Source organism: Trichomycterus rosablanca, chromosome 7, assembly GCF_030014385.1.
Source record: "Trichomycterus rosablanca isolate fTriRos1 chromosome 7, fTriRos1.hap1, whole genome shotgun sequence".
NCBI classification, from domain to species: domain Eukaryota; kingdom Metazoa; phylum Chordata; class Actinopteri; order Siluriformes; family Trichomycteridae; genus Trichomycterus; species Trichomycterus rosablanca.
The window spans coordinates 21,314,809-21,340,340 of NC_085994.1; the positions used below are offsets into that span (position 1 = coordinate 21,314,809).

General features: G+C 40.1%; 1 protein-coding gene and 1 long non-coding RNA gene across 3 annotated transcripts in view; one reads left to right on the forward strand and one right to left on the reverse strand.

Moving 5' to 3' along the window:
- Nucleotides 1–23: 23 nt before the first annotated feature.
- Nucleotides 24–23,872, forward strand: LOC134318290 (uncharacterized). Its single transcript, XR_010013373.1, has 3 exons — nucleotides 24–111; nucleotides 10,260–10,420; nucleotides 23,583–23,872. It is a non-coding gene; the product is annotated as an uncharacterized LOC134318290 (long non-coding RNA).
- The window catches only part of mapk13 (mitogen-activated protein kinase 13), a 44,109-nt gene continuing 24,287 nt past the window's right edge, over nucleotides 5,711–25,532 (reverse strand). For both annotated transcript variants that reach the window (XM_062999134.1, XM_062999135.1), the window contains 7 exons: nucleotides 23,824–23,871; nucleotides 23,569–23,683; nucleotides 21,146–21,217; nucleotides 19,112–19,191; nucleotides 14,937–15,015; nucleotides 10,244–10,417; nucleotides 5,711–8,867 (listed from right to left, as the gene is read on the reverse strand). In XM_062999134.1, the coding sequence (XP_062855204.1) occupies nucleotides 8,785–8,867; nucleotides 10,244–10,417; nucleotides 14,937–15,015; nucleotides 19,112–19,191; nucleotides 21,146–21,217; nucleotides 23,569–23,683; nucleotides 23,824–23,871 (651 nt within the window). In that variant the 3' untranslated portion in view covers nucleotides 5,711–8,784. The remainder of the gene's footprint in view (nucleotides 8,868–10,243; nucleotides 10,418–14,936; nucleotides 15,016–19,111; nucleotides 19,192–21,145; nucleotides 21,218–23,568; nucleotides 23,684–23,823; nucleotides 23,872–25,532) is intronic.

Genomic DNA, 25,532 nt, shown 5'->3' on the forward strand with positions numbered 1-25,532 from the left:
ACCACCACCAGCACCAGCACCAGCACAGCCAGCTAGCTACTGCACTTCACTACCTACTGAGAATTATCAGTTAGCACAGAAGCGCGGAATAGCACATTGCATACAATACAGGTAAAAAAGCATGTTCCAAGTGACAACAGTATGATAAATATATTTTAACAGATATATTACATAGTGCAGAACAATTGTTCTTATAATTAAGATTTAAGGCACATTCTGGGGTGGGAAATACGTACTTTACACTTATTGTCATTTCATATACTTGCGATGCGATTATATATTAGTTATATGTAAGTTCCCCAACCTAACAAAACCAAGGGTTAACACAATACATTACTACAATAAGTATCACTTTATTTACTAAATTAGGTTATCCAAAGGCTACTTGTTAAAACACTGTCGCCTCACAGCAAGAAGGTCCTGGGTTCGATCCCCAGGTGGGGCGGTCCGGGTCCTTTCTGTGTGGAGTTTGCATGTTCTCCACGTGTCTGCGTGGGTTTACTTCCAGGTGCTCCGGTTTCCTCCCCACAGTCCAAAGACGTGCAAGTGAGGTGAATTGGAGATACAAAATTGTCCATGACTGTGTTTGATTTAACCTTGTGAACTGATGAACCTTGTGTAATGAGTAACTACCGTTCCTGTCATGAATGTAACCAAAGTGTGAAACATAACGTTAAAATCCAACAAACAAACTTGTTAAAAAAATAAAGCATTTTTCCTCCAAATGTAATAACTGGATTATAATCTGTCATCTTTAGCATCAACTAGGGTTGCCAACTTTTAGAACTGGAAGTAAGGAACACCGGGCGGGTTGGCAGAAGGCGTTGGGTGGGGGTGGGATGGCTCATAGGAACATTATCAAAATGTTTTATTTAGGCTGTTTTTTTTCATTCTTTATAATAATAAATCAGAACCATATTTTAGGCAAAACAATATGCATCAAGAACATCATGTAACATCTCAATAGTGCAAACAACATTTCATGTAGCCCTGGTTCTGGACTGTGTTGCTTAAGGGGGCAGTGAGAAAAGGGGGGGGGGGGGTACAATGCCCACCCCAGCGCCCCCATAGCGCTGGCCCTGCTTGTGTTACTTAAGTTTCGCCCTAAGCCGGATTCAAACCTAGCGCGGAAAAATATGCGCGCTGCGCTCTGCCCACTGCACTACTCAAACAGCGGAGCAACAAACAGGTTGTTATGCTGATATACCTGCGCACATACGGCGTTACTAAGACTAAAAGTGAACACTACTTAAAATAATAACCAAATGCTTTCTAAAATTCTAATTCCTACAATGCCCACCCCAGCGCCCCCATAGTGCTGGCCCTGCTTGTGTTACTTAAGTTTCGCCCTAAGCCGGATTCAAACCTAGCGCGGAAAAATATGCGCGCTGCGCTCTGCCCACTGCACTACTCAAACAGCGGAGCAACAAACAGGTTGTTATGCTGATATACCTGCGCACATACGACGTTACTAAGACTAAAAGTGAACACTACTTAAAATAATAACCAAATGCTTTCTAAAATTCTAATTCCTACGGTAGCAGCAGTTTCCTTCTGTTTCATACATATTGCCCTGTCTCAGTCTAATCTGCAGCATTTCTCTCCCATTGATAAAAATATGGACGTTTAGTTTCCAAATAAGGAATGATTCCGTATTTTACGAGACGGTTAGCAACCCTAGCATCAACTCAAACCTCTTTTATTTAAACCAGTTGCAAACAGGTGGCTTATTTATTCATATTAACACCCATGGCTTTAGGGTGTCCAACGATTTTCCTTTACAGTGTACACTATGGAAAATCTTACAATAGCTTTGTACTTGGGCAACACATTAACATACCGACTCAGTATGAAATTTGTGAATCAGTTGTTTTAAATGACTCCACAAAGACAAACAGTCTATCTCTCTGTCATGTGTAATTTACTTTGGTTACATTTATAACAGAAACAGTAGTTACTCGTTACACAAGATTCCTCAGTTTACAAGTTAAATGTCAAACACAGTCATGGACAATTTTGTATCTTCAATTCACCTCACCTGTATGATTTTGGACTGTGGAAGGACACCGGAGCTCCCAGAGGAAACCCACACAGACACGGGGAGAACATGCAAACTACACACAGAAAGGGCCTAATGTATAATTAAATGGTAAAAAGTCAACAAAATGAATTAAAACTATTCATAAAGAAGCACAAATTTGAGTAAAGATACAAGAGCATTTTGCCAAATAAAGGACACATTATTATATAGTGCAGTAAATTTAATTCTTTTTTTTTTTATAGGACCATTGTTCATATGTCAGTTGTACAAAAGGGGCTTTTATGTGAGACTATCCCTAAGTAAAAATAACATTTAAAATATAATTTGGAAAATGTTTAACACAGTGACAAAGTCTTGTGGTTTATTGGGACTTTTTGGATGTAATATAAAGTGGCAAATCTGCCATGTAAATACGACCACTGTAGTATACACCGATCAGCCATAACATTAAAACCACCTCCTTGTTTCTACACTCACTGTCCATTTTATCAGCTCCACTTACCATATAGAAGCACTTTGTAGTTCTACAATTACTGACTGTAGTCCATCTGTTTCTCGGCTTTGGAGCACACTTTCATGCTGTTCTTCAATGGTCAGGACCCCCACAGGACCACCACAGAGCGGGTATTATTTAGGTGGTGAATCATTCTCAGCACTGCAGTGACACTGACGGTGGTGTGTTAGTGTATGCTGTGCTGGTATGAGTGGATAAGACACAGCAATGCTGATAGAGTTTTTAAACACTTTACTGTAACTGCTGGACTGAGAATAGTCCACCAACCAAAAATATCCAGCCAACAGTGCCCACTGATGAAGGTCTAGAAGATGACCAACTTAAACAGCAGCAATAGATGAGCGATCGTCTCTGACTTTACATCTACAAGGTGGACCAACTAGGTAGGAGTGTCTAATAGAGTGGACATGGTATTTAAAACTCCATCAGCGTTGCTGTGTCTAATCCACTCATACCAGCACAACACACACTAACACACCACCACCATGTCAGTGTAGTGCTGAGAATGACCCACCACCCAAATAATACCTGATCTGTGGTGGTTCTGACCATTGAAGAACAGGGTGAAAGCAGGCTAAAAAAGTATGTAGAGAAACAGATGAACTACAGTCAGTAATTGTAGAACTACAAAGTGCTTTTATATGGTAAGTGGAGCTGATAAAATGGACAGTGAGTGTAGCATTAAGGAGGTGGTTTTAATGTTATGGCTGATCAGTGTATGTTGGTGGTAACATTGGACTGGTAATAAGAACAGTACATTTAAGTCTTTTTTCTTACCATATAAATCATATAAAACATGATAAATATATCATGTTAAATAATAAAACATGCTTTTGGGATAGAAGTGATAAGAATGATGCAGTTTTAAATAGGAAATCTATTCAAACTGACACTGACTTAGTAACCTACTTTATAATGTTCAACCATTTCAGCTGTATCGGTATCAGCAAACAATCATGTTTTATATTAATATATGTTGGGAATATATTAATATATACTCTTTTTTCTCTCTCTCTCTCTCTCTCTCTCTCTCTCTCTCTCTCTCTCTCTCTCTCTCTCTCTCTCTCTCTCTCTATATATATATATATATACAGTATATATATATATATATATATTGTGGCACATTAGTATATGGGAGGGGGAAAACTTTTCAAGATGGGTGGTGACCATGGTGGCCATTTTGAAGTCGGCCATTTTGGATCCAACTTTAGTTTTTTCAATGGGAAGAGGGTCATGTGACACATCAAACTTATTGAGAATTTCACAAGAAAAACAATGGTGTGCTTGGTTTTAACGTAACTTTATTCTTTCATGAGTTATTTACAAACTTCTGTTTGTTTAAAGCCATTGACATGTCGCAGAGGTTAACACCTGAGGAGCGGATAGAAATTGTGTTGATGTCTGGTGAACGCAGTACCCGGGTCATTGCAGCAGATTTCAATGCAAGACACCCTACGAGACCACCCATCTCCCATGCTACAGTTAGCAAACTGCTTGCCAAGTTTCGTGAAACTGGTTCAGTGTTGGATTTGCCAAAATGTGGACGCATGAAAACTGTCACTAATGAAGAAACATCAGTGGCTGTCCTAGCTTCATTCAGCAAGAGCCCACAGCGTAGCACTCGCCGCATGTCACTGGAGAGTGGCATCAGTCGAACATCCCTTCGGCGGATATTAGCTACTCACAAATGGCACCCTTACAAACTCCAGCTGCTGCAGCATCTCAACGATGATGACCCAGATCGGCGCACTGAATTTGCAGAATGGGCAAAACAAAAATTGGAACAGGACCCTCAGTTTACACAGAACATTTTGTTCAGTGATGAGGCAAACTTTTATGTGAATGGTGAAGTTAACAAACAAAACCACCGCTATTGGTCTGACACTAACCCACATTGGATAGATCCCTCCAAAATGGATGGTATGGTGTGGTATATGGGGTACAAAGATAGTGGGGCCATTCTTCATCAATGGAAACCTCAAGGCCACTGGATATTTGAAATTGCTACATGATGATGTGTTTCCCTCTTTATGCACTGAAGCTGGCACGTTCCCTGAGTTTTTCCAGCAAGATGGTGCACCACCACATTATGGGTGTCAGGTCCGAGCATTCCTAGATGAACAGTTTCCTGGAAAGTGGATTGGTCGTCGTGGGCCAGTTGAATGGCCCCCAAGGTCTCCCGATCCGACCCCCTTAGACTTTTATCTTTGGGGTCATCTGAAGGCAATTGTCTATGCTGTGAAGATACGAGATGTGCAGCACCTGAAACTACGGATACTGGAAGCCTGTGCTAGCATTTCTTCTGCGGTGTTGCTATCAGTGTGTGAAGAGTGGGAGAAGAGGGTTGCATTGACAATCCAACACAATGGGCAGCACTTTGAACACATTTTATAAGTGGTCAGAAACTTGTAAATAACTCATGAAAGAATAAAGTTACGTTAAAACCAAGCACACCATTGTTTTTCTTGTGAAATTCCCAATAAGTTTGATGTGTCACATGACCCTCTTCCCATTGAAAAAACTAAAGTTGGATCCAAAATGGCCAACTTCAAAATGGCCACCATGGTCACCACCCATCTTGAAAAGTTTTCCCCCTCCCATATACTAATGTGCCACAAACAGGAAGTTAATATCACCAACCATTCCCATTTTATGTAGGTGTATCCATATAAATTGCCCACCCTGTATATATAAAATGTAACTGTATACTGTATATTGTTAGCGATTGGTGGTTCTTTTCTTACCTTCCTTATCATTAGTTAGTTATCATCTTGTGAGATCTTGCAAGGCGCACACGTCTGGAGGTGATACCTTCTGTGGTTCCATTAACTTACCACTAAAGTATTACCTATCCAACAGTATTGACAAGAATGTTAAGGATGTATGCTATGGCTCTCTAGCTTTTTAATTGAATTGTGATTAAATACATTTTCTGATAACTTTACTTACCTATATACATAGTAGTGTCTTAATCCTTTTTTTCCCTATTACCTTCCTTTAAACAAATTCATGCATACATTTTCATTTATAAGTCAGATTCAAATACTTTAATGAGTGTAAATCTAAAGTGGACTGGAATTGTATTTACTAACAAAACAAATTCAGTAATAAAAGAAACATGATTAAACTTTACAGCAAACACAAGTACAAGGCAGTTTTAGATATTTGAATATTTTATTCAACTTAATTTCTACATAATATTCAAAAATAAGACAATGTAAGACCTAAATATTCTTTTGGCATATATTGCCATTCACATACCGATTGTCTTAGTGTAGAAAGGGTTAAGTATCATACAAACTATCAGCTATGCACAATAAAATATTCACAAATTATTAAAGGAAAAAAAAAACAATCCCATTTTAATCTCCATACCTGCTACAGGCATAACAGAAATTACTGCAAGACACATAGGCATAGCATAGCTGTATTCATACACCATATACTACGTTCAAATCCTTGATTAAACGTCTGTGGAATGTAAAGACAAGTCAACTCCATAACACATACTCCACAAGTCAACTCCACATCCTCTGATAAGACCATTTGGCATGTGTTAAGTCAATTCATTTACATTACAAATGTTTTAGGGGGCCTATGGCTGGTGAGGCCTCCGTCACACCTTCAGCAAGCTATAAAGGGAATGCAATAGCACTTAATAGTGGACGTCACCTGTAGTTCTGATGACTATGTAAATTTAAAAGACTGAAAGAGGTTTAAAGTGGACCTTGCTTAAATAAGTAAGGCCCTACCTACTTCACGTCCGTGAAAATCACATCACGGACCGTGAAATGAGCCTTTTTCATAGTAATATGCAATCTGCTTTAAAATAAAAAATATGAGGTGTGTGTTTATTGATTCAACATTTTCAATTTGCGCTTTGAGGTGGACCTAGCAATCCTACGGGAATTCTGTTAGCAATCGGTTAGTCAAAATTTTCAAGATGTCGAAGTGTAAAGCAGCTAAAAATACTACTCGGGTAACTGAGTTTGGAACACACTCAACCAATTCTGTGGATGCAGAAGGGGGTGTGTCAAAACACAGACGAGAATTTTTGTATTTGAGACAGAGCCTCGCACCGTTGCTTACGTTTTAGGTTTACATTCAACCGTTAAGGTAGGCTGTGCTATGTACTGTAGCTTCCATTTATTCTGTCCTTACATTTATGAGTGTTGTTTAATGACCGCTGTAAAATGTGGAACTATTCTTTAAAAATCCGTGAAATCTGTAATTTTTCGAAAAATGAGGTCCATGAAATTAAGCACATTTTCCCATGATTTTAGTAGGGCGTGTTGAAATGCATTGTATTGTGTCTGCAGTACACTCTGGGCACTGACATCAAATGGATGCAGTGCATTTACATTTTCAGCATTTAGCAGACGCCTTTATCCAAAGCGACTTACAGTACAGTTACAGTATACAATCTGAACAATATTGGCTTAAGGGCCTTGCTCAAGGACCCAACAGCAGCAACCTGGCAATGGTGAAGCTTGAACCAGCAACCTTTTGATTACTAGTCCAGTACCCTAACCACTAGGCTATGGCTTGCCTAATTTAAAAGTAATTTTTTCCCACATAGATTTACAAAGGTATTACAATTATTGGGGAAATGGTACTGAGCTGACTTGTGTATGAGCAAAAGCTGAAATTACAGAAGAAGAGTGCCTCACAGCATCAAGCACCTCTTGAACTGCAAAAGAAGCAGCGCCAGTGGTACAAAGCCTTGGCTCAAAACAAGCGCAGACAGAGGTTGGGAAGGTCCATCAGCGCTTGCTGCAGATTGATAGTAGCTCCCTTGAGAACACCCTTGAGAATATGTCTTTGCAGGACCAGCCTAAAGTGTTCATGAGGCTCACTGCAGCAACTGTATGAAAGTAGCCTTAACAGGTATTTAGGTAGAAAAGTATAAATCACACACAGGTGAATCTTTTTCTCTTTACACCAGGGATGTCCAAACTTTTCTTGTTAGGGGCCAGATGGAGTTAAAAATATGCAAACTCTGGCCACAGACTATTTTCTAATAAAACAAATAAAAATGCAATAGATCTACTTGATTACTAACAATTACACTTACTACTACTATTTGAGTGACTTTGACTGTGGGTCTGTTCGAAAACCTAGTGAGCTACCTTACTGCCTAGATAGGCAGCTGCCTAAGGAGAAAGGATTCTAATAAGTCATCAACTTATAAGTCAGGTTATTCAGACGCGCTACTAAGACAGCGATTCCATCAGTTTTCGCTTACTAAGCTTACACAGCCTCATGCCATTCAAACCAATGGGATGCGGTTGCACAACGCGCTAGCATGTCCACTAACATGTCCCTGACAAGCCCAAATTTGCAAATAAATGACACTTGTACACATTTATACAAATTAAAAATCAATGATAATTTATTTACATATAACTCGTTCCTCTGCATTCATCTGCATTCATCTGCCATATTTGTAATTTTTTTGTGAGAAAAGTTGTGCCGCACTGAATGCTGGGATTGCCTTCACTGCCAAGGAAGCATCTGATGCTCCCTCGTTATTCAGGCAAAATACCGGTCAAATTTAAGGTACCTTACTAGGCAGCAATTTAAGCCATCTAAGAATTCTAACAGCCTTTTTCTCTGGAGCGTGTAGGATGATGTAAAATGCTGTCTATGTAGAGAGCTCACTAGCTTTTCGAACACACCCAGTATTGTGTAAACTAAGATTTTGCTTATTTAACTCACCAGTTCAGTCATAATCCTAATAGGAAGATTATTATACTTATTTAAATTAAAGAATGGCCCGTGGGTGGTAGTTTGGACATCCCTGCCTTACATGCTTATTCTACTGACCACTCTTTGCTCTCACAGCTGACACTCACAGCTGACAATTTACACAGATAAGAACCACCGCCTTTTACCTAACTAGATCTGATGATTTCTATTAACAGATCTATATAGTTAAAAAAGACAACTTAATAATAATCGATATAAATCTATTTACTGTCTTCTAAAATACTTTTATCTTTAAGCATAAAAGCCACAACGTAAAGGTACATATAGGTTTCAAGGCAACAAATGAAAGGCAGTTACTGTTGTACATCAGTACGTTCTATAGTCTACTATCAGGCCAAACACAAAGATACATCACTAACTTCTCATGAATTGTTATATTCTGTAACAGCTGTATGTGTAAACATTTGTACACTTTTTTTGTGCACAGACTCTCCACATATTCATGTTGCTGTGAACATCATTAAGACATTGTCAGTGTATTTCTTCTCTTCGAGTCTCTTCTTGGGAATGGAACAAAACTCTTTACTTCTTTAAAAGATAATCCTGTTAAAAAAGATAACGGCAATATTAACTGGACTTATACTTTGTTAATAATTAGCCTTCTACACATTTGAAAACACATTTTACATACATTAGGACAAAATATGTTTAAAGACATTCTAAATAGTTTTTTTAATGATTTCCATACACACTGAAACACAGAGAATATACACAGATCAGCCATAACATTAAAAACACCTCCTTGTTTCTACACTCACTGTCCATTTTACTCTACAATTACTGACTGTAGTCCATCTGTTTCTCTACATACTTTTTTAGCCTGCTTTCACCCTGTTCTTTAATGCTCAGGACCCCCACAGGACCACCACAGAGTAGGTATTATTTAGGTGGTGGATCATTCTCAGCACTGCAGTAACACTGACATGGTGGTGATGTGTGTGTGTGTGTTATGCTGGTATGAGTGGATCAGACACAGCAGCACTGCTGGAGTTTTTAAATACAGTGTCCACTCACTGTCCACTCTATTAGACACTCCTACCTAGTTGGTCCACCTTGTAGATGTAAAGTCAGAGGCGATCACTCATCTATTGCTGCTGTTTGAGTTGGTCATCTTCTAGACCGTCATCAGGGGTCACAGGACGCTGCCCATGGGGTGCTGTTGGCTGGATGTTTTTGGTTGGTGGACTATTCTCAGTCCATCAGTGACAGTGAGGTGTTTAAAAACTCCATCAGCGCTGCTGTGTCTGATCCACTTATACCAGCACAACACACACTAACACACTACCACCATGTCAGTGTCACTGCAGTGCTGAGAATGATCCACCACCTAAATAATACCTGCTCTGTAGTGGTCCTGGAAGAGTCCTGACCATTAAAGAACGACATAAAAAGGGACTAACAAAGCATGCAGAGAAACAGATAAACTACAGTCAGTAATTGTAGAACTACAAGGTGCTTCTATATGGTAAGTGGAGCTGATAAAATGGACAGTGAGTGTAGAAACTGTTCTATCTTTGCTACCATTTGCACAGATGTAAGATGATTCCACATAGTCAGAAAGCTGCTTTTAATGAGGGGAGACAAGGCACCCAAAATCTCCACCCTAAACTATACTACAATTGACTGATTAATACAGATGTGTGAATTGGTGTGGGTGGATCTTTAACTTTGCTACCCAGCAAGATCAATGTGTGAATGAGTACAATGGAAGCAGATTTAGCATTGCAAACTAGACTGCCACAATCAATAGTATATCAAATTAATAATTACAAGTGTAACTGTTCAAAAATACGTGTTAAACCATGTAAATGATTAACTAATTAACTGCTGAGTTACAAAAAAAACTGCATTTTTAAAAACAATATGCATTAGTGTGGACAAGGACCTAGTTTATGTAAGTATATTATTTGTGCACTTACTTTTCCACTCCTCTAGGGGCAGTGTGGCCTTGTCATAACTGTCATCATATGGCTTAGGCTCTATGCAGTCATCTGGATCCCTCACACCATCAAAGTAACAGTGGGCTAGTGCTCCATCAGCTGTAAGGCGGACATCAGCATCCAAAACCAGCATCTTCTTCAACAGGTCCACCGCTGGTAAAATATCAGTGTAGTATAGAGCAACAGGGCAAAAGTATTACATTAATAATGAACAATAATAATAATAATAAGTTTAATTTGTAAAGTGCCTTTGGGTATGTGAAATGCACTATATAAAGTAAATATTAGAGGAAAGAACACACATCACCATAAAATGAACACAGCAAAACTAACACATAATGTGCAGTAAAGAAGGAAGAGATGGAGGAACAGTCGCAAAGCGATTGTGGAAGGAAGTTCCAGAGTTTGGGGGCTGAGGAACTAAAAGACCTTCTGCCAACAGACACAAGTCTAAAACCACTAGTAGGCCTGTGCTAGAGGATCTAAGAGAGCGGCTCTGACGGTGAGGGTGAAGAACTGTACTAAGGTTGGAAGGGGCGAGGCCATTAAGGGATTTAAAAGTAAGCAGAATTACATTTACATTTTCGGCATATAGCAGACGCCTTTAACCAAAGCGACTTACAATAGTGTGACATCATACAGTCTGAGCAATTGAGGGTTTAGGGCCTTGCTCAAGGGCCCAACAGCAGCAACCTGGTGGGGCTTAAACCAGCAACCTTCTACAGTAGACCCTTGAGTTACGAACAGTTTACCATACAAACATTTTGGGTTATGAGTGATCTTTTTCAACTTAACGTACGAACAAATTTCGGACTACGAATGGAAATTTGCGAAACACGTGATGTCACGAACAAGTTGACCCCGAATCTCTCTCTCTCTCTCTCTCTCTCTCTATCTATATACAGTGTATCACAAAAGTGAGTACACCCCTCACATTTCTGCAAATATTTCATTATATCTTTTCATGGGACAACACTATAGACATGAAACTTGGATATAACTTAGAGTAGTCAGTGTACAACTTGTATAGCAGTGTAGATTTACTGTTTTCTGAAAATAACTCAACACACAGCCATTAATGTCTAAATAGCTGGCAACATAAGTGAGTACACCCCACAGTGAACATGTCCAAATTGTGCCCAAATGTGTCGTTGTCTCTCCCTGGTGTCATGTGTCAAGGTCCCAGGTGTAAATGGGGAGCAGGGCTGTTAAATTTGGTGTTTTGGGTACAATTCTCTCATACTGGCCACTGGATATTCAACATGGCACCTCATGGCAAAGAACTCTCTGAGGATGTGAGAAATAGAATTGTTGCTCTCCACAAAGATGGCCTGGGCTATAAGAAGATTGCTAACACCCTGAAACTGAGCTACAGCATGGTGGCCAAGGTCATACAGCGGTTTTCCAGGACAGGTTCCACTCGGAACAGGCTTCGCCAGGGTCGACCAAAGAAGTTGAGTCCACGTGTTCGGCGTCATATCCAGAGGTTGGCTTTAAAAAATAGACACATGAGTGCTGCGAGCATTGCTGCAGAGGTTGAAGACGTGGGAGGTCAGCCTGTCAGTGCTCAGACCATACGCCGCACACTGCATCAACTCGGTCTGCATGGTCGTCATCCCAGAAGGAAGCTGACGCACAAGAAAGCCAGCAAACAGTTTGCTGAAGACAAGCAGTCCAAGAACATGGATTACTGGAAAGCCCTGTGGTCTGACGAGACCAAGATAAACTTGTTTGGCTCAGATGGTGTCCAGCATGTGTGGCGGCGCCCTGGTGAGAAGTACCAAGACAACTGTATCTTGCCTACAGTCAAGCATGGTGGTGGTAGCATCATGGTCTTGGGCTGCATGAGTGTTGCTGGCACTGGGGAGCTGCAGTTCATTGAGGGAAACATGAATTCCAACATGTACTGTGACATTCTGAAACAGAGCATGATCCCCTCCCTTCGAAAACTGGGCCTCATGGCAGTTTTCCAACAGGATAACGACCCCAAACACAACCTCCAAGATGACAACTGCCTTGCTGAGGAAGCTGAAGGTAAAGGTGATGGACTAAACCCAATTGAGCACCTGTGGCGCATCCTCAAGTGGAAGGTGGAGGAGTTCAAGGTGTCTAACATCCACCAGCTCTGTGATGTCATCATGGAGGAGTGGAAGAGGATTCCAGTAGCAACCTGTGCAGCTCTGGTGAATTCCATGCCCAGGAGGGTTAAGGCAGTGCTGGATAATAATGGTGGTCACACAAAATATTGACACTTTGGGCACAATTTGGACATGTTCACTGTGGGGTGTACTCACTTATGTTGCCAGCCATTTAGACATTAATGGCTGTGTGTTGAGTTATTTTCAGAAGACAGTAAATCTACACTGCTATACAAGTTGTACACTGACTACTCTAAGTTATATCCAAGTTTTATTTCTATAGTGTTGTCCCATGAAAAGATATAATGAAATATTTGCAGAAATGTGAGGGGTGTACTCACTTTTGTGATACACTGTATATACACACACTGTATATATACAGTGTATCACAAAAGTGAGTACACCCCTCACATTTCTGCAAATATTTTATTATATCTTTTCATGGGACAACACTATAGAAATAAAACTTGGATATAACTTAGAGTAGTCAGTGTACAACTTGTATAGCAGTGTAGATTTTTGGTCTTCTTAAAATAACTCAACACACAGTCATTAATGTCTAAATGGCTGGCAACATAAGTGAGTACACCCCACAGTGAACATGTCCAAATTGTGCCCAAAGTGTCAATATTTTGTGTGACCACCATTATTATCACTGCCTTAACCCTCCTGGGCATGGAATTCACCAGAGCTGCACAGGTTGCTACTGGAATCCTCTTCCACTCCTCCATGATGACATCACGGAGCTGGTGGATGTTAGACACCTTGAACTGCTCCACCTTCCACTTGAAAATGCGCCACAGGTGCTCAATTGGGTTTAGTCCATCACCTTTACCTTCAGCTTCCTCAGCAAGGCAGTTGTCATCTTGGAGGTTGTGTTTGGGGTCGTTATCCTGTTGGAAAACTGCCATGAGGCCAAGTTTTCGAAGGGAGGGGATCATGCTCTGTTTCAGAAAGTCACAGTACATGTTGGAATTCATGTTTCCCTCAATGAACTGCAGCTCCCCAGTGCCAGCAACACTCATGCAGCCCAAGACCATGATGCTACCACCACCATGCTTGACTGTAGGCAAGATACAGTTGTCTTGGTACTTCTCACCAGGGCACTGCCACACATGCTGGACACCATCTGAGCCAAACAAGTTTATCTTGGTCTCGTCAGACCACAGGGCATTCCAGTAATCCATGTTCTTGGACTGCTTGTCTTCAGCAAACTGTTTGCGGGCTTTCTTGTGCGTCAGCTTCCTTCTGGGATGACGACCATGCAGACCGAGTTGATGCAGTGTGCGGCGTATGGTCTGAGCACTGACAGGCTGACCTCCCACGTCTTCAACCTCTGCCGCAATGCTGGCAGCACTCATGTGTCTATTTTTTAAAGCCAACCTCTGGATATGACGCCGAACACGTGGACTCAACTTCTTTGGTCGACCCTGGCGAAGCCTGTTCCGAGTGGAACCTGTCCTGGAAAACCGCTGTATGACCTTGGCCACCATGCTGTAGCTCAGTTTTAGGGTGTTAGCAATTTTCTTATAGCCCAGGCCATCTTTGTGGAGAGCAACAATTCTATTTCTCACATCCTCAGAGAGTTCTTTGCCATGAGGTGCCATGTTGAATATCCAGTGGCCAGTATCAGAGAATTGTACCCAAAACACCAAATTTAACAGCCCTGCTCCCCATTTACACCTGGGACCGTGACACATGACACCAGGGAGGGACAATGACATATTTGGGCACAATTTGGACATGTTCACTGTGGGGTGTACTCACTTATGTTGCCAGCTATTTAGACATTAATGGCTGTGTGTTGAGTTATTTACAGAAGACAGTAAATCTACACTGCTATACAAGTTGTACACTGACTACTCTAAGTTATATCCAAGTTTCATGTCTATAGTGTTGTCCCATGAAAAGATATAATGAAATATTTGCAGAAATGTGAGGGGTGTACTCACTTTTGTGATACACTGTATATATATATATATATATATATATATATATATATATATATATATATAGATATATAGATATATAGATGTAGATGTAGATGTTACACATATTTACACATGATCCTAAAATGTACAAGAAGATAAGTAAGAAAATTAAGCATAAGGAGGAAATTTTATGAAAGTGAAAACAAGTTTGTGCTTCAGGAAGAGAAACCGGTGCATCTCTTGTGTTATGAGGCCGTGTCTGTGGTAAACTAGGACAATATAAATGCAGAATTCGGCCTCCAAGAAAAACAACAGACTGCAATCACAGCAGGATACGTTACAATCGGCCCTTTGAGGGCCACCATAATGCTGATGTGGCCCTCGGTGAAAATGAGTTTGACACCCCTGGTCTAGAACCTGTTAGCTACGGGTCTGACTATAACATCTAAACTTAATACCTAGGAGAGGAATGTCCACTTTTGTCCACACAGTGTTGTTGCAGTATTTGGATTTCAGTGAATACTGCAACTGTCTGTTTTCTGTGACTGAACAACTAAAACATGCATCTTTGTCTAGAAGAAAAAGTTCATTTGGTCCACTTACCTTGTTCACTAGCCCGGGGAAACAGTTCAGAGAAATCTTTCCGTGGATAAAAAGGAAGTGACTTCACATAGTTCTTTGCCTAGTCAAATCATGGAGAGACAAGCATTAACAAAGAGGAGCCATTACAATCAGAAAACAAAACTACATTAACAGACCACAATAAATGTATTATTCCAGTCCTTTGGGGACTTGCAGCTTTGTCCAATTACAGCTCTATTTTTGTCCTAAACATGCAAGTCTGGCATGATCATTTATTCTAAGGTGCAGGTACACAAGGAATGATTAAGATGAATAGATCTCATTTCATTATTCATTAATTTATTTAATTGTTTATTGTGATTTTAACGTCATGTTTTACACACTTTGGTTACATTCATGACAGAAACGGTAGTTACTCATTACACAAGATTCATCAGTTCACAAGTTTAATATCAAACACAGTCATGGACAATTTTGTATCTTCACTTTACCTCACTTGCATCTCTTTGGACTGTGGGAGAAAACAGCTCCCGGAGGAAACCCACACAGACATGGGGAGAACATGCAAACTCCACACAGAAAGGACCCGGGCCGCTTCACCTGGGAATCGAACCCAGGACCTTTTTGCTGTGAGGCGACAGTGCTACCCACTGAGCCATGGTGCCGCCCCATTATTTCGGATAAAAACTGAGAAAAGCAAATGTCCCTAAACGTTTTAGATCTTACATTAAGGCTGAGGGAACCTAGTTTGTATACACTGAAACATTTTTGTGTAACTACAGCTACATTTAAAAAAAATATATACAGTGTATCACAAAAGTGAGTACACCCCTCACATTTCTGCAAATATTTTATTATATCTTTTCATGGGACAACACTATAGAAATAAAACTTGGATATAAGTTAGAGTAGTCAGTGTACAACTTGTACAGCAGTGTAGATTTACTGTCTTCTGAAAATAACTCAACACACAGCCATTAATATCTAAATGGCTGGCAACATAAGTGAGTACACCCCACAGTGAACATGTCCAAATTGTGCCCAAAGTGTCAATATTTGTGTGACCACCATTATTATCCAGCACTGCCTTAACCCTCCTGGGCATGGAATTCACCAGAGCTGCACAGGTTGCTACTGGAATCCTCTTCCACTCCTCCATGATGACATCACGGAGCTGGTGGATGTTAGACACCTTGAACTCCTCCACCTTCCACTTGAGGATGCGCCACAGGTGCTCAATTGGGTTTAGTCCATCACCTTTACCTTCAGCTTCCTCAGCAAGGCAGTTGTCATCTTGGAGGTTGTGTTTGGGGTCGTTATCCTGTTGGAAAACTGCCATGAGGCCCAGTTTTCGAAGGGAGGGGATCATGCTCTGTTTCAGAATGTCACAGTACATGTTGGAATTCATGTTTCCCTCAATGAACTGCAGCTCCCCAGTGCCAGCAACACTCATGCAGCCCAAGACCATGATGCTACCACCACCATGCTTGACTGTAGGCAAGATACAGTTGTCTTGGTACTTCTCACCAGGGCGCCGCCACACATGCTGGACACCATCTGAGCCAAACAAGTTTATCTTGGTCTCGTCAGACCACAGGGCATTCCATTAATCCATGTTCTTGGACTGCTTGTCTTCAGCAAACTGTTTGCGGGCTTTCTTGTGCGTCAGCTTCCTTCTGGGATGACGACCATGCAGACCGAGTTGATGCAGTGTGCGGCGTATGGTCTGAGCACTGACAGGCTGACCTCCCACGTCTTCAACCTCTGCAGCAATGCTGGCAGCACTCATGTGTCTATTTTTTAAAGCCAACCTCTGGATATGACGCCGAACACGTGGACTCAACTTCTTTGGTCGACCCTGGCGAAGCCTGTTGCGAGTGGAACCTTCCTGGAAAACCGCTGTATGACCTTGGCCACCATGCTGTAGCTCAGTTTCAGGGTGTTAGCAATCTTCTTATAGCCCAGGCCATTTTTGTGGAGGGCAACAATTCTATTTCTCACATCCTCAGAGAGTTATTTGCCATGAGGTGCCATGTTGAATATCCAGTGGCCACTATGAGAGAATTGTACCCAAAACACCAAATTTAACAGCCCTGCTCCCCATTTACACCTGGGACCTTGACACATGACACCAGGGAGGGACAACGACACATTTGGGCACAATTTGGACATGTTCACTGTGGGGTGTACTCACTTATGTTGCCAGCTATTTAGACATTAATGGCTGTGTGTTGAGTTATTTTCAGAAGACAGTAAATCTACACTGCTATACAAGTTGTACACTGACTACTCTAAGTTATATCCAAGTTTTATTTCTATAGTGTTGTCCCATGAAAAGATATAATGAAATATTTGCAGAAATGTGAGTGGTGTACTCACTTTTGTGATACACTGTATTTTTATGCATTTTCTCCCCATTTTCCCTCCCAATTTAGCACATCCAATTTGTCTTACGCTGCTGACAGACCCCAGATTTGCATCCAAGGAGAGCACGCCGCTGCCCACGCCTTCCCTACACGTGTACAGCCCTCCTCTTCTCATCCCTGCTTCCCGGACGGGGCGTCTCCTCCTCCAACCAGGGTCCCCACACAGCGCACAAAGACCCACCCACCCACATATAGTCCGGTCTTCACCCTGCAGATACGGTGGCCAATTAGTATCTGCTGCAGGCACTGCCAACCATGCCCGCCAGATGGCGCCCAGCCGACCGGTGGCAACACCGAACCCTGAACCCGGGAGTTCAGAAACCCGGCGCTGGTGCGTCAGCGGAACATCCGCCACCTGGGCGCCTATAGCTACATTTTTACCACAGAATTTATTTTACTGATGTCAATGAGCAGATCTGAGTACTTGAAGTAGGGGCCGTAACTTCCCTTGTTCAGAGAAAAGATTACAGATGACCAAGAATGGCTGGCATTGTTTTTACTTACATTAAAGTTTTCTTGTTGCTGAAATTTAGGTAAAGTATCTTTAGATACTCACCAAAGGAAAAGAACCCTGCTTTATCCCAAAATGTATAAACATTCCTTTCTGTGCACACTACATCAATAGAACACATTAGTGCACAAGGTGCTAAATACTAGTGGTGGGCGGATCGATCCAAATATCGATATTACCGATATCAACGTTGGTATTGGTATCGGATCGATACTAGTGTGATGGGATCGATACTTTAGTTTTACTTTTTCTCCGCTACATTCAGCACATTCGCCAGAAAGTAAAGACCATGTCTGTACAGACTCCGCTCCTCTCACATCTTACATGCACAGCTTACTCCTCACCTCCTGCTCTGCTGTGTTTTGTTGTGGTACCGTCACGTTGTTATGTTGTTAAAATCCTAACAGACATCAGTACATTGGTAGGCATTGGAAGATTGTAGGTTTTTGAATACTTTGCTTTGCAGATACATAAATAGGGTAAATTTTATGGAAATAATAGTGTAAACTATACGTACTTAAAGTACGGACGCACCTTGTGCACATGAATCGGAGCATGCGTAGTGAGGCTCTTATTCTGTGTTTTGGTGAATGAGAGCTCATTTCTTTTGACTTTGTGCTTATAATTGTAAACAGAATAGCATCGATTTTTTATTTGAAATTAACAAGGACACATGTATTCGGTCACTATTAAAAATGTACAAATGTATTCACCAAGCAAACACAACTATGCGTTAGCCGCTTTGTGGTGATACGCCATGATGGTAACGTTGTGAGAAAGTAAAGCACCAGAAACAAGAAATCGGACCACTTTAAACATCTGAATTTATTTACAACCCTACCGAGAGCAGCTACTTACAATAAATGTATGCATTACAATAATACACTTAAATGTCATCAAAATTCATTCAGATTTAGCAATCTGAAGATGCATCTATCTTAATTATTAAAAAGTATCTGTATCGATATGGACGATACCGATACAGATAGACACAATTAGTGATGCCCTACTTTTAAATATTGCTTTATACAGCAGTGAGTGATTTGTGACTGTTTAACTTAATTATTCTTAAGAAATCCCTCGCCTAATTAGATCTCTAATTCTTTTATATATCTGTTTATTTTACACATGACTTCACCTGCTACTTACAAAGCAAATGTAAAAGGTTGCTTTAATCTCTGGGATGCATTCATATACAGTGCCAGCCCATTAAATGGCTGCATGAACATACACGTGTAGAAGAGATTCATCTTTCTTACCTCCTGGCTTTCTAGTTTCTCTATGAATTCTTGGCCAGGTGTTCCTGTGACCTTCATGATCTGAACAAGTTGGTCCATGTCTAAAGTTAAGATGTTAAAGATTCACACATATTTACACATAAAGAGTGGAGGATTGCATAATTATGATATCCATGATTGCTGTAAATTGCTTAATTAGTTCTGGTACACTCACTGTCCGCTAGAAATCACATAATTAGTTAAATGGAGCCTGTCAAGTGATCTTAAAACATACAGCTGTAACACACCTGGTCCTGGATGTTCCCAGAATTTCTTAGAGAACATACCTAAACAATCATTATCATGAAGACCAAGGAGTGGTCAAACAAGTCCAGGACAACGTTTTGGAACAAGATGTGGCTATACAAATTATCCCAAGTTCTAAACACCCTGTGAAGCACCAATGAATTCATTAATAAAAACAGACAGACTATTGCACAAAAGCACTTCTACCTAGAGTAACATCCAAGATGGTAAATTTAAAGGAACTTTAACGATCCACAGCTCAAATAGAAGAAGCTGTTTACTATATAACCATTGCCCAGACACTCCTCAAAGCTAGGCTTTATGTTAAGGGAAACACAAATGTAATCTCTTTTGGAGTTAGTCAAAAATGCATTTTGGAGATTACATTCCCACAGTAAAACATGGTGAATAAGTATTGACCCAGATGGCTTTTATGTTTAAGCTTTTGCGTTAAGCTGTAACGTGTTAAACATACTGTATAAATCCAAAAGTAAAAATCTTAATGAAGTCTAAAAGTAAATGTCGTCAAAAAGTACATACGAGGGTTCTTCAAAAAGTTTTCACACTTTTTTAACTCTATTTATTAAGAATTTCAAAAACAAATAACATCACTTTTCTACATAATCACCTTCTGATGCGTTTTTTCCATCATCATACCAACTTTTTAATGCCATCAGCAAAAAATGATTTTGGTTGAGCGTGTAGCCACTGATACACCGCTGCTTTCACATCATCATCACATGAAAATTTTCTTCCCCTTAAAGCTTCTTTGAGGGTCCAAAAAGGTGGAAATCAGATGGCGCTAAATCCGGACTATAAGCTCTCTCTCAGTCTCTCAGACACGACCAATTACTACTCCTCCCGCCCTCACCGTTTCCAACCAAAATATGAAAGTGCAGAAACTTTTTGAAGATCCCTCATACTTATGCAAAACTAATCAAGATCCATCCCAGCAAATGATTCAGGAGGTTTCTTGGAATAAACTGAAATGTTCAAAAATGCTGGATGTAGGGCTGTAGGACGGTATACCGTCCTTCGAAGAGCGGAAGAACCTGCAAAATAAATAAGTCCTGTCGGCAGTTTAGAACAGATTAAAACACTATATTCTGTAGGTTTGTCGACCCACGACTGTTGCAAACAACAACATTACGAATGCAGTAACAATCCACATACGCAAGGACACGATTCCTCTATAAACAGTCGAGAAAGAAGCTTTCAGAGCAATAATTAAAACACTGGATTTCAGGTTTGTCTTACGAGGTGAAAATACTTAGTTAGTCGCTATTTCAACGTTATAAGCAAACTGGAATCGGAGGTATTTAAAGTCGTCCACTTTTCTACAACAGACCAGTCAAGTTGTACAGTGGAGTTTGCCAGTTTTATTTGTTAAAGGGAGAGCTAAGGGTAATTGTACAATACTTAAATAAACAATAAAAATTTTATTTATTGCAACTGTTTCACACGTACTGATTCCATCATATATTGTGTCATTTTGTGGGGCTAAGCAAATCTTATGGTACTCAAAACCTTAATTATATACAGTACATGGTGAAATTTAAATGTTTTATATTCTATGTACTTATGACAATAGAATAAGCCACAGACATATAAAAAGTCCCAGTCATACAAAAAAAACATACCGTGATATACCGTGAAACCGCCAGAATCTTAAAAAATCCCATGATACAAATTTTTGGTCATACCGCCCAGCCCTAGCTGGATGCAAAAAAATACTGAAAGGAAAATTATATGATAAATATCGAAGGATACAGTCTTTTCCTTTAAAGAGTGTCCTCCCATTAAACATTTCTCCCATTATGCACCCAACTGACCAGATGTCCACTAAAAAGCAAGCAAAAAACAACAGAATTAATAATTCATAGCAGTTACATTCAAGTAAGGTAGCAATTTTTTCAATTGCAGGGTTGCAAATGTGTTAAGGTAAAGTCATTAAAACAACTGTTTTGCTTTTAATCAAAGCATACACTTTGATTAAAAGCATAATATCAAACTAAATGTGCTTTATTAACAGACCTCTCATGATGTAATATAGACAGTGGATATAAAAATTCTACACACTCCTGTTAAGCTACCAGGTTTTTGTGATGTGAAAAAAATGAGACCAAGGCTGTGTTCGAAAACCTAGTGAGCTCTCTGCATAAACATTATTTTACGTCATCCTACGTGCGCTCCCGAAAAGGAGGGTGTTCGAATTCCTCAGATGCCTTAAAATGCTTAAAGGCACTTTAAATCTGAACGGTAATTTGACAGAAGAACGAAAGAGCATCCGATGCTGCCTTAGCGGTGAAGGCGATCCAAGCATTCAGTGCGGCACAACTTTTCTCACAAGAAAATAAAAAAATATGGCGGACGGTGCGGAGCAACGAACGGAGTTGTTTTCAAACGTAAATAAATGATCATTGATTTTTTATTTGTATAAATGTGTACAAGTGTCATTTATTTGCGAATTCGGGCTTGCCAGCAAATTTAACTGTTTTTGGTACACTAGCGTGTTGTGCCACCTCATCTCATTGGTTTAAATGGCATGAGACTAAATGTGTTAGCTTAGTAAGCGAAAACTGATTAAATCACTGTCTAAGTAGTGCGTTCAAATAACTTGCCTTATAAGTCAACGGGTTATTAGAATCCTCTCTACTTAGGCAGCTGTGTTCTCCCTGTGTCTGTGTGGGTTTCCTCTGGGAGCCCTGGTTTCCTCCCACAGTCCAAAAACATGCAAGTACGGTGAATTGAGATACAAAATTGTCCATGACTGTGTTTGGCATTAAACTTGTGAACTGATGAATCTTGTGTAACTACAGTTCCTGTCACGAATGTAACCAAGTGTGTAAAACATGATGTTAAAATCCTAATAAACAAATGAACTCAGGAAGCTGCCTATGTAGGCAGTAGGCAGCAAGGCAGCTCACTAGGTTTTCGAACAGATGCATCATCACAGAATTTTTTACACCTTTAATGTGACCTATAATATATACAATTCAATTGAAAATCTAATGAAATCTTTTAGGGAAGGTAGAAAATAAAAATAAAAACAATCAACCTTTAATACTTTGTTGAAGAACCTTTTTGGGTAGTAGTCTATCAGCCTGCCACATTTTGACTTGCAAACTCAAACTCAAAATCTTCTTTGCAAAAGTGCTCCAAATGTATCAGATTGCAAGGACATCTGCTGTGCACAACCCTCTTTTGGTAACCCGACAGATTTTCAATTGGATTCTGCTCTCGGCTCTGGCTAGGTCATTCCAAAACTTCGTCTGGTGAAGCCATTCTTTTGTTATGTGGAGCTATGCTTTGGCTTGTTGTCATACTGAAAAGTGAAACTCCTCTTTAACCTTTATAGCAGAGGCCTGTAGGTTTTGTACCAAATGTGACTGATATTTGGAACTGTTTGTAATTTCCTCCACCTTGACTAAAGCCGCAATACCAGCTTAAGAAAAACAGCCCTGAAGCATGATGCTGCCACCACCACGCTTCACTTTTTGTACCAAACACACATTTTTAAATTATGGCCAAAAAGTCTTTGCAACCTTGGTTTTATCAGACCATAACACTTGTTTGTACATGCTTTTGATGTAGCTTTTTACAATATTTAGCCAGGCTTGGATGTATTTTTTTGCCACCCTACCTCACAGCCCAGACATATGAAGAATACAGGAGACTGTTGTCACATGTAGTACACAACCAGTACTTGTCAGAAATTCTGGCAGTTCCTCTAAAGTTGCTCTTGTCCACTTGGCAGCCTCCCAGCCTCATCAATTTTGGAGGGACGCCCAGTTTTTGGTAATGTAAGTGTTGTGCCATATTTTATTCCCTTGTGATTTCCATTTTCACTATGTTCCATGAAAATATTTCGTCCCCTTCTTCTGACTGATACCTTTATACAATAAGATCCCTTTGATGTTTTGTAAGCAATTTGTGGACTATAAATGTCAGGAAAATCTGGATATACAAGCTAAATTTAAGTTAATTGGTGTCACTTTAATTAATTAGTACTATTTAACATTAGTTTAAATGTGATTGATTCATTCTGAACACAGCCACATCCCCAGTTATAAGAGGGTGTGCACCCATTATTTTTTCATTGCTTTCTCATGTGGATTAACTGTTTCCAGTTTCCAGTCTCAGGACTGGGTTGATTATTATGTGTGATTTAAAAGGCATAATGATTGTCTTGCCTGTTTTTTTGTAGTGCATCCAGTTCAGAATGACCTCAGGTGCTCTGTACCACCTCGTCACAACATAACCTGTCATCTCTGGATCTGCATGCCGTGCCAGGCCAAAATCCAAGATCTGCAGCCATGGATAAATAACACAGTTAATACCTCACAAATCCCTTCAACCACGTCTTCAAGAAAATTCAAGAGCATTTACCAACATAGACTTTGACAAGCTACCGTGTTACCATGAAATCAAAAGCGATATTAACCAACCTTTAGCTCGCAGTCTTGATTTACAGCCAGGTTGCCTGGTTTAAGATCCTAAAACAAAACATTAGTACAAGCATATTTAAAAAAAATATTGTTTCTCTTGATGTTATTTACTATTTAGTTTCCTGGTCCTTTAATGCACATACTTAGATTTACATACATTGATCAGCCATAACATTAAAACCACCTCCTTGTTTCTAGACACACTGTCAACTTTATCAGCTCCACTGACCATATAGAAGAACTTTGTTGTTCTACAATTACTGACTGTAGTCCATCTGTTTCTCTGCATACGTTTTTAGCCTGCTTTCACCCTGTTCTTCAATGGTCAGGACCCCCAAAGGACCACCACAGAGCAGGTTCTATTTAGGTGGTGGATCATTCTAAACACTGCAGTGACACTGACATAGTGTGTTGTGATGGTATGAGTGGATCATACACAGCAATGCTGCTGGAGTTTTTAAATACTGTGTCCACTCACTGTCCACTCTATTAGACACTCCTACCTAGTTGGTCCACCTTGTAGATGTAAAGTCAGAGACGATCGCTCATCTATTGCTGCTGTTTGAGTTGGTCATCTTCTAAACCTTCATCAGTGGTCACAGGACGCTGCCCACGGGGCGCTGTTGGCTGGATATTTTTGGTTGGTGGACTATTCTCAGTCCAGCAGCGACAGTGAGGTGTTTAAAAACTCCATCAGCATTGCTGTGTCTGATCCACTCATACCAGCACAACACACACTAACACACCACCACCATGTCAGTGTCACTGCAGTGCTGAGAATGACCCACCACCCAAATAACACCTGCTCTGTAGTTGTGCTGGGAGAGTCCTGACCATTAAAGAACAGCTTGAAAGGGGGCAAAGAAAGTATGCAGAGAAAGTATGCAGAGAAACAGATGGACTACCGTCAGTAATTGTAGAACTACAAAGTGCTTCTATATGGTAGGTGGAGCTGATAAAATGGACAGTGAGTGTAGAAACAAGGAGGTGGTTTTAATGTTATGGCTGATCAGTGTATGTAAGTGCAATGGTCAATTTACCACATACAAAAACATTAAAAAAGCATTTGGTCAAAGTTTTTTGTTTTAATATACATATTATACAATGGATAAGAGGTTACTTGTGGGAGCAATTTGTGCAGGTGATTTGCTATTACCATGTCCCATGTGTTTATTGTAGGGCTTTAATTGGTATAATCCGACCTAAGTCATTTCTAGAGTACTCTTTCAGGTTCATCTCTTCTCCTCTTTGTTCTGCAATGTCTTTTCCCTATAGTAACAACTGTAACTGGCCAACCTCTCAGCTACTCTTGGGTGAACAATTAATTCTTCACATTAACCCTAATTTTCCTTTGATTAATTGTCATCCTTCCCCAACATGTGCTATTCACTAATACCTGTCCATATCTCCTACAGATGTTGCCAGTCATACAAAAAAGGCAGTAATACCAGTAACCTCATCTTCCCCTAACTGCAATCTCAATTTCAAACTGTAAAATTACATCCTCTTCATGAAAGGAAATGTTTACTAAGAAAGCACTTCTGTAAGTCGCTCTGGACAAGAGTCTGCCAAATGCTGTACATTTAAATGACTTGCAGAGTCAAAACATTAAATTTTACAAAGATTACTTCTATTAAAACACAACACATAAAACTTTTTTTTATTAATTTAGATACCGCCAACAGGTTGCTGGGCAGCGAATACTTATT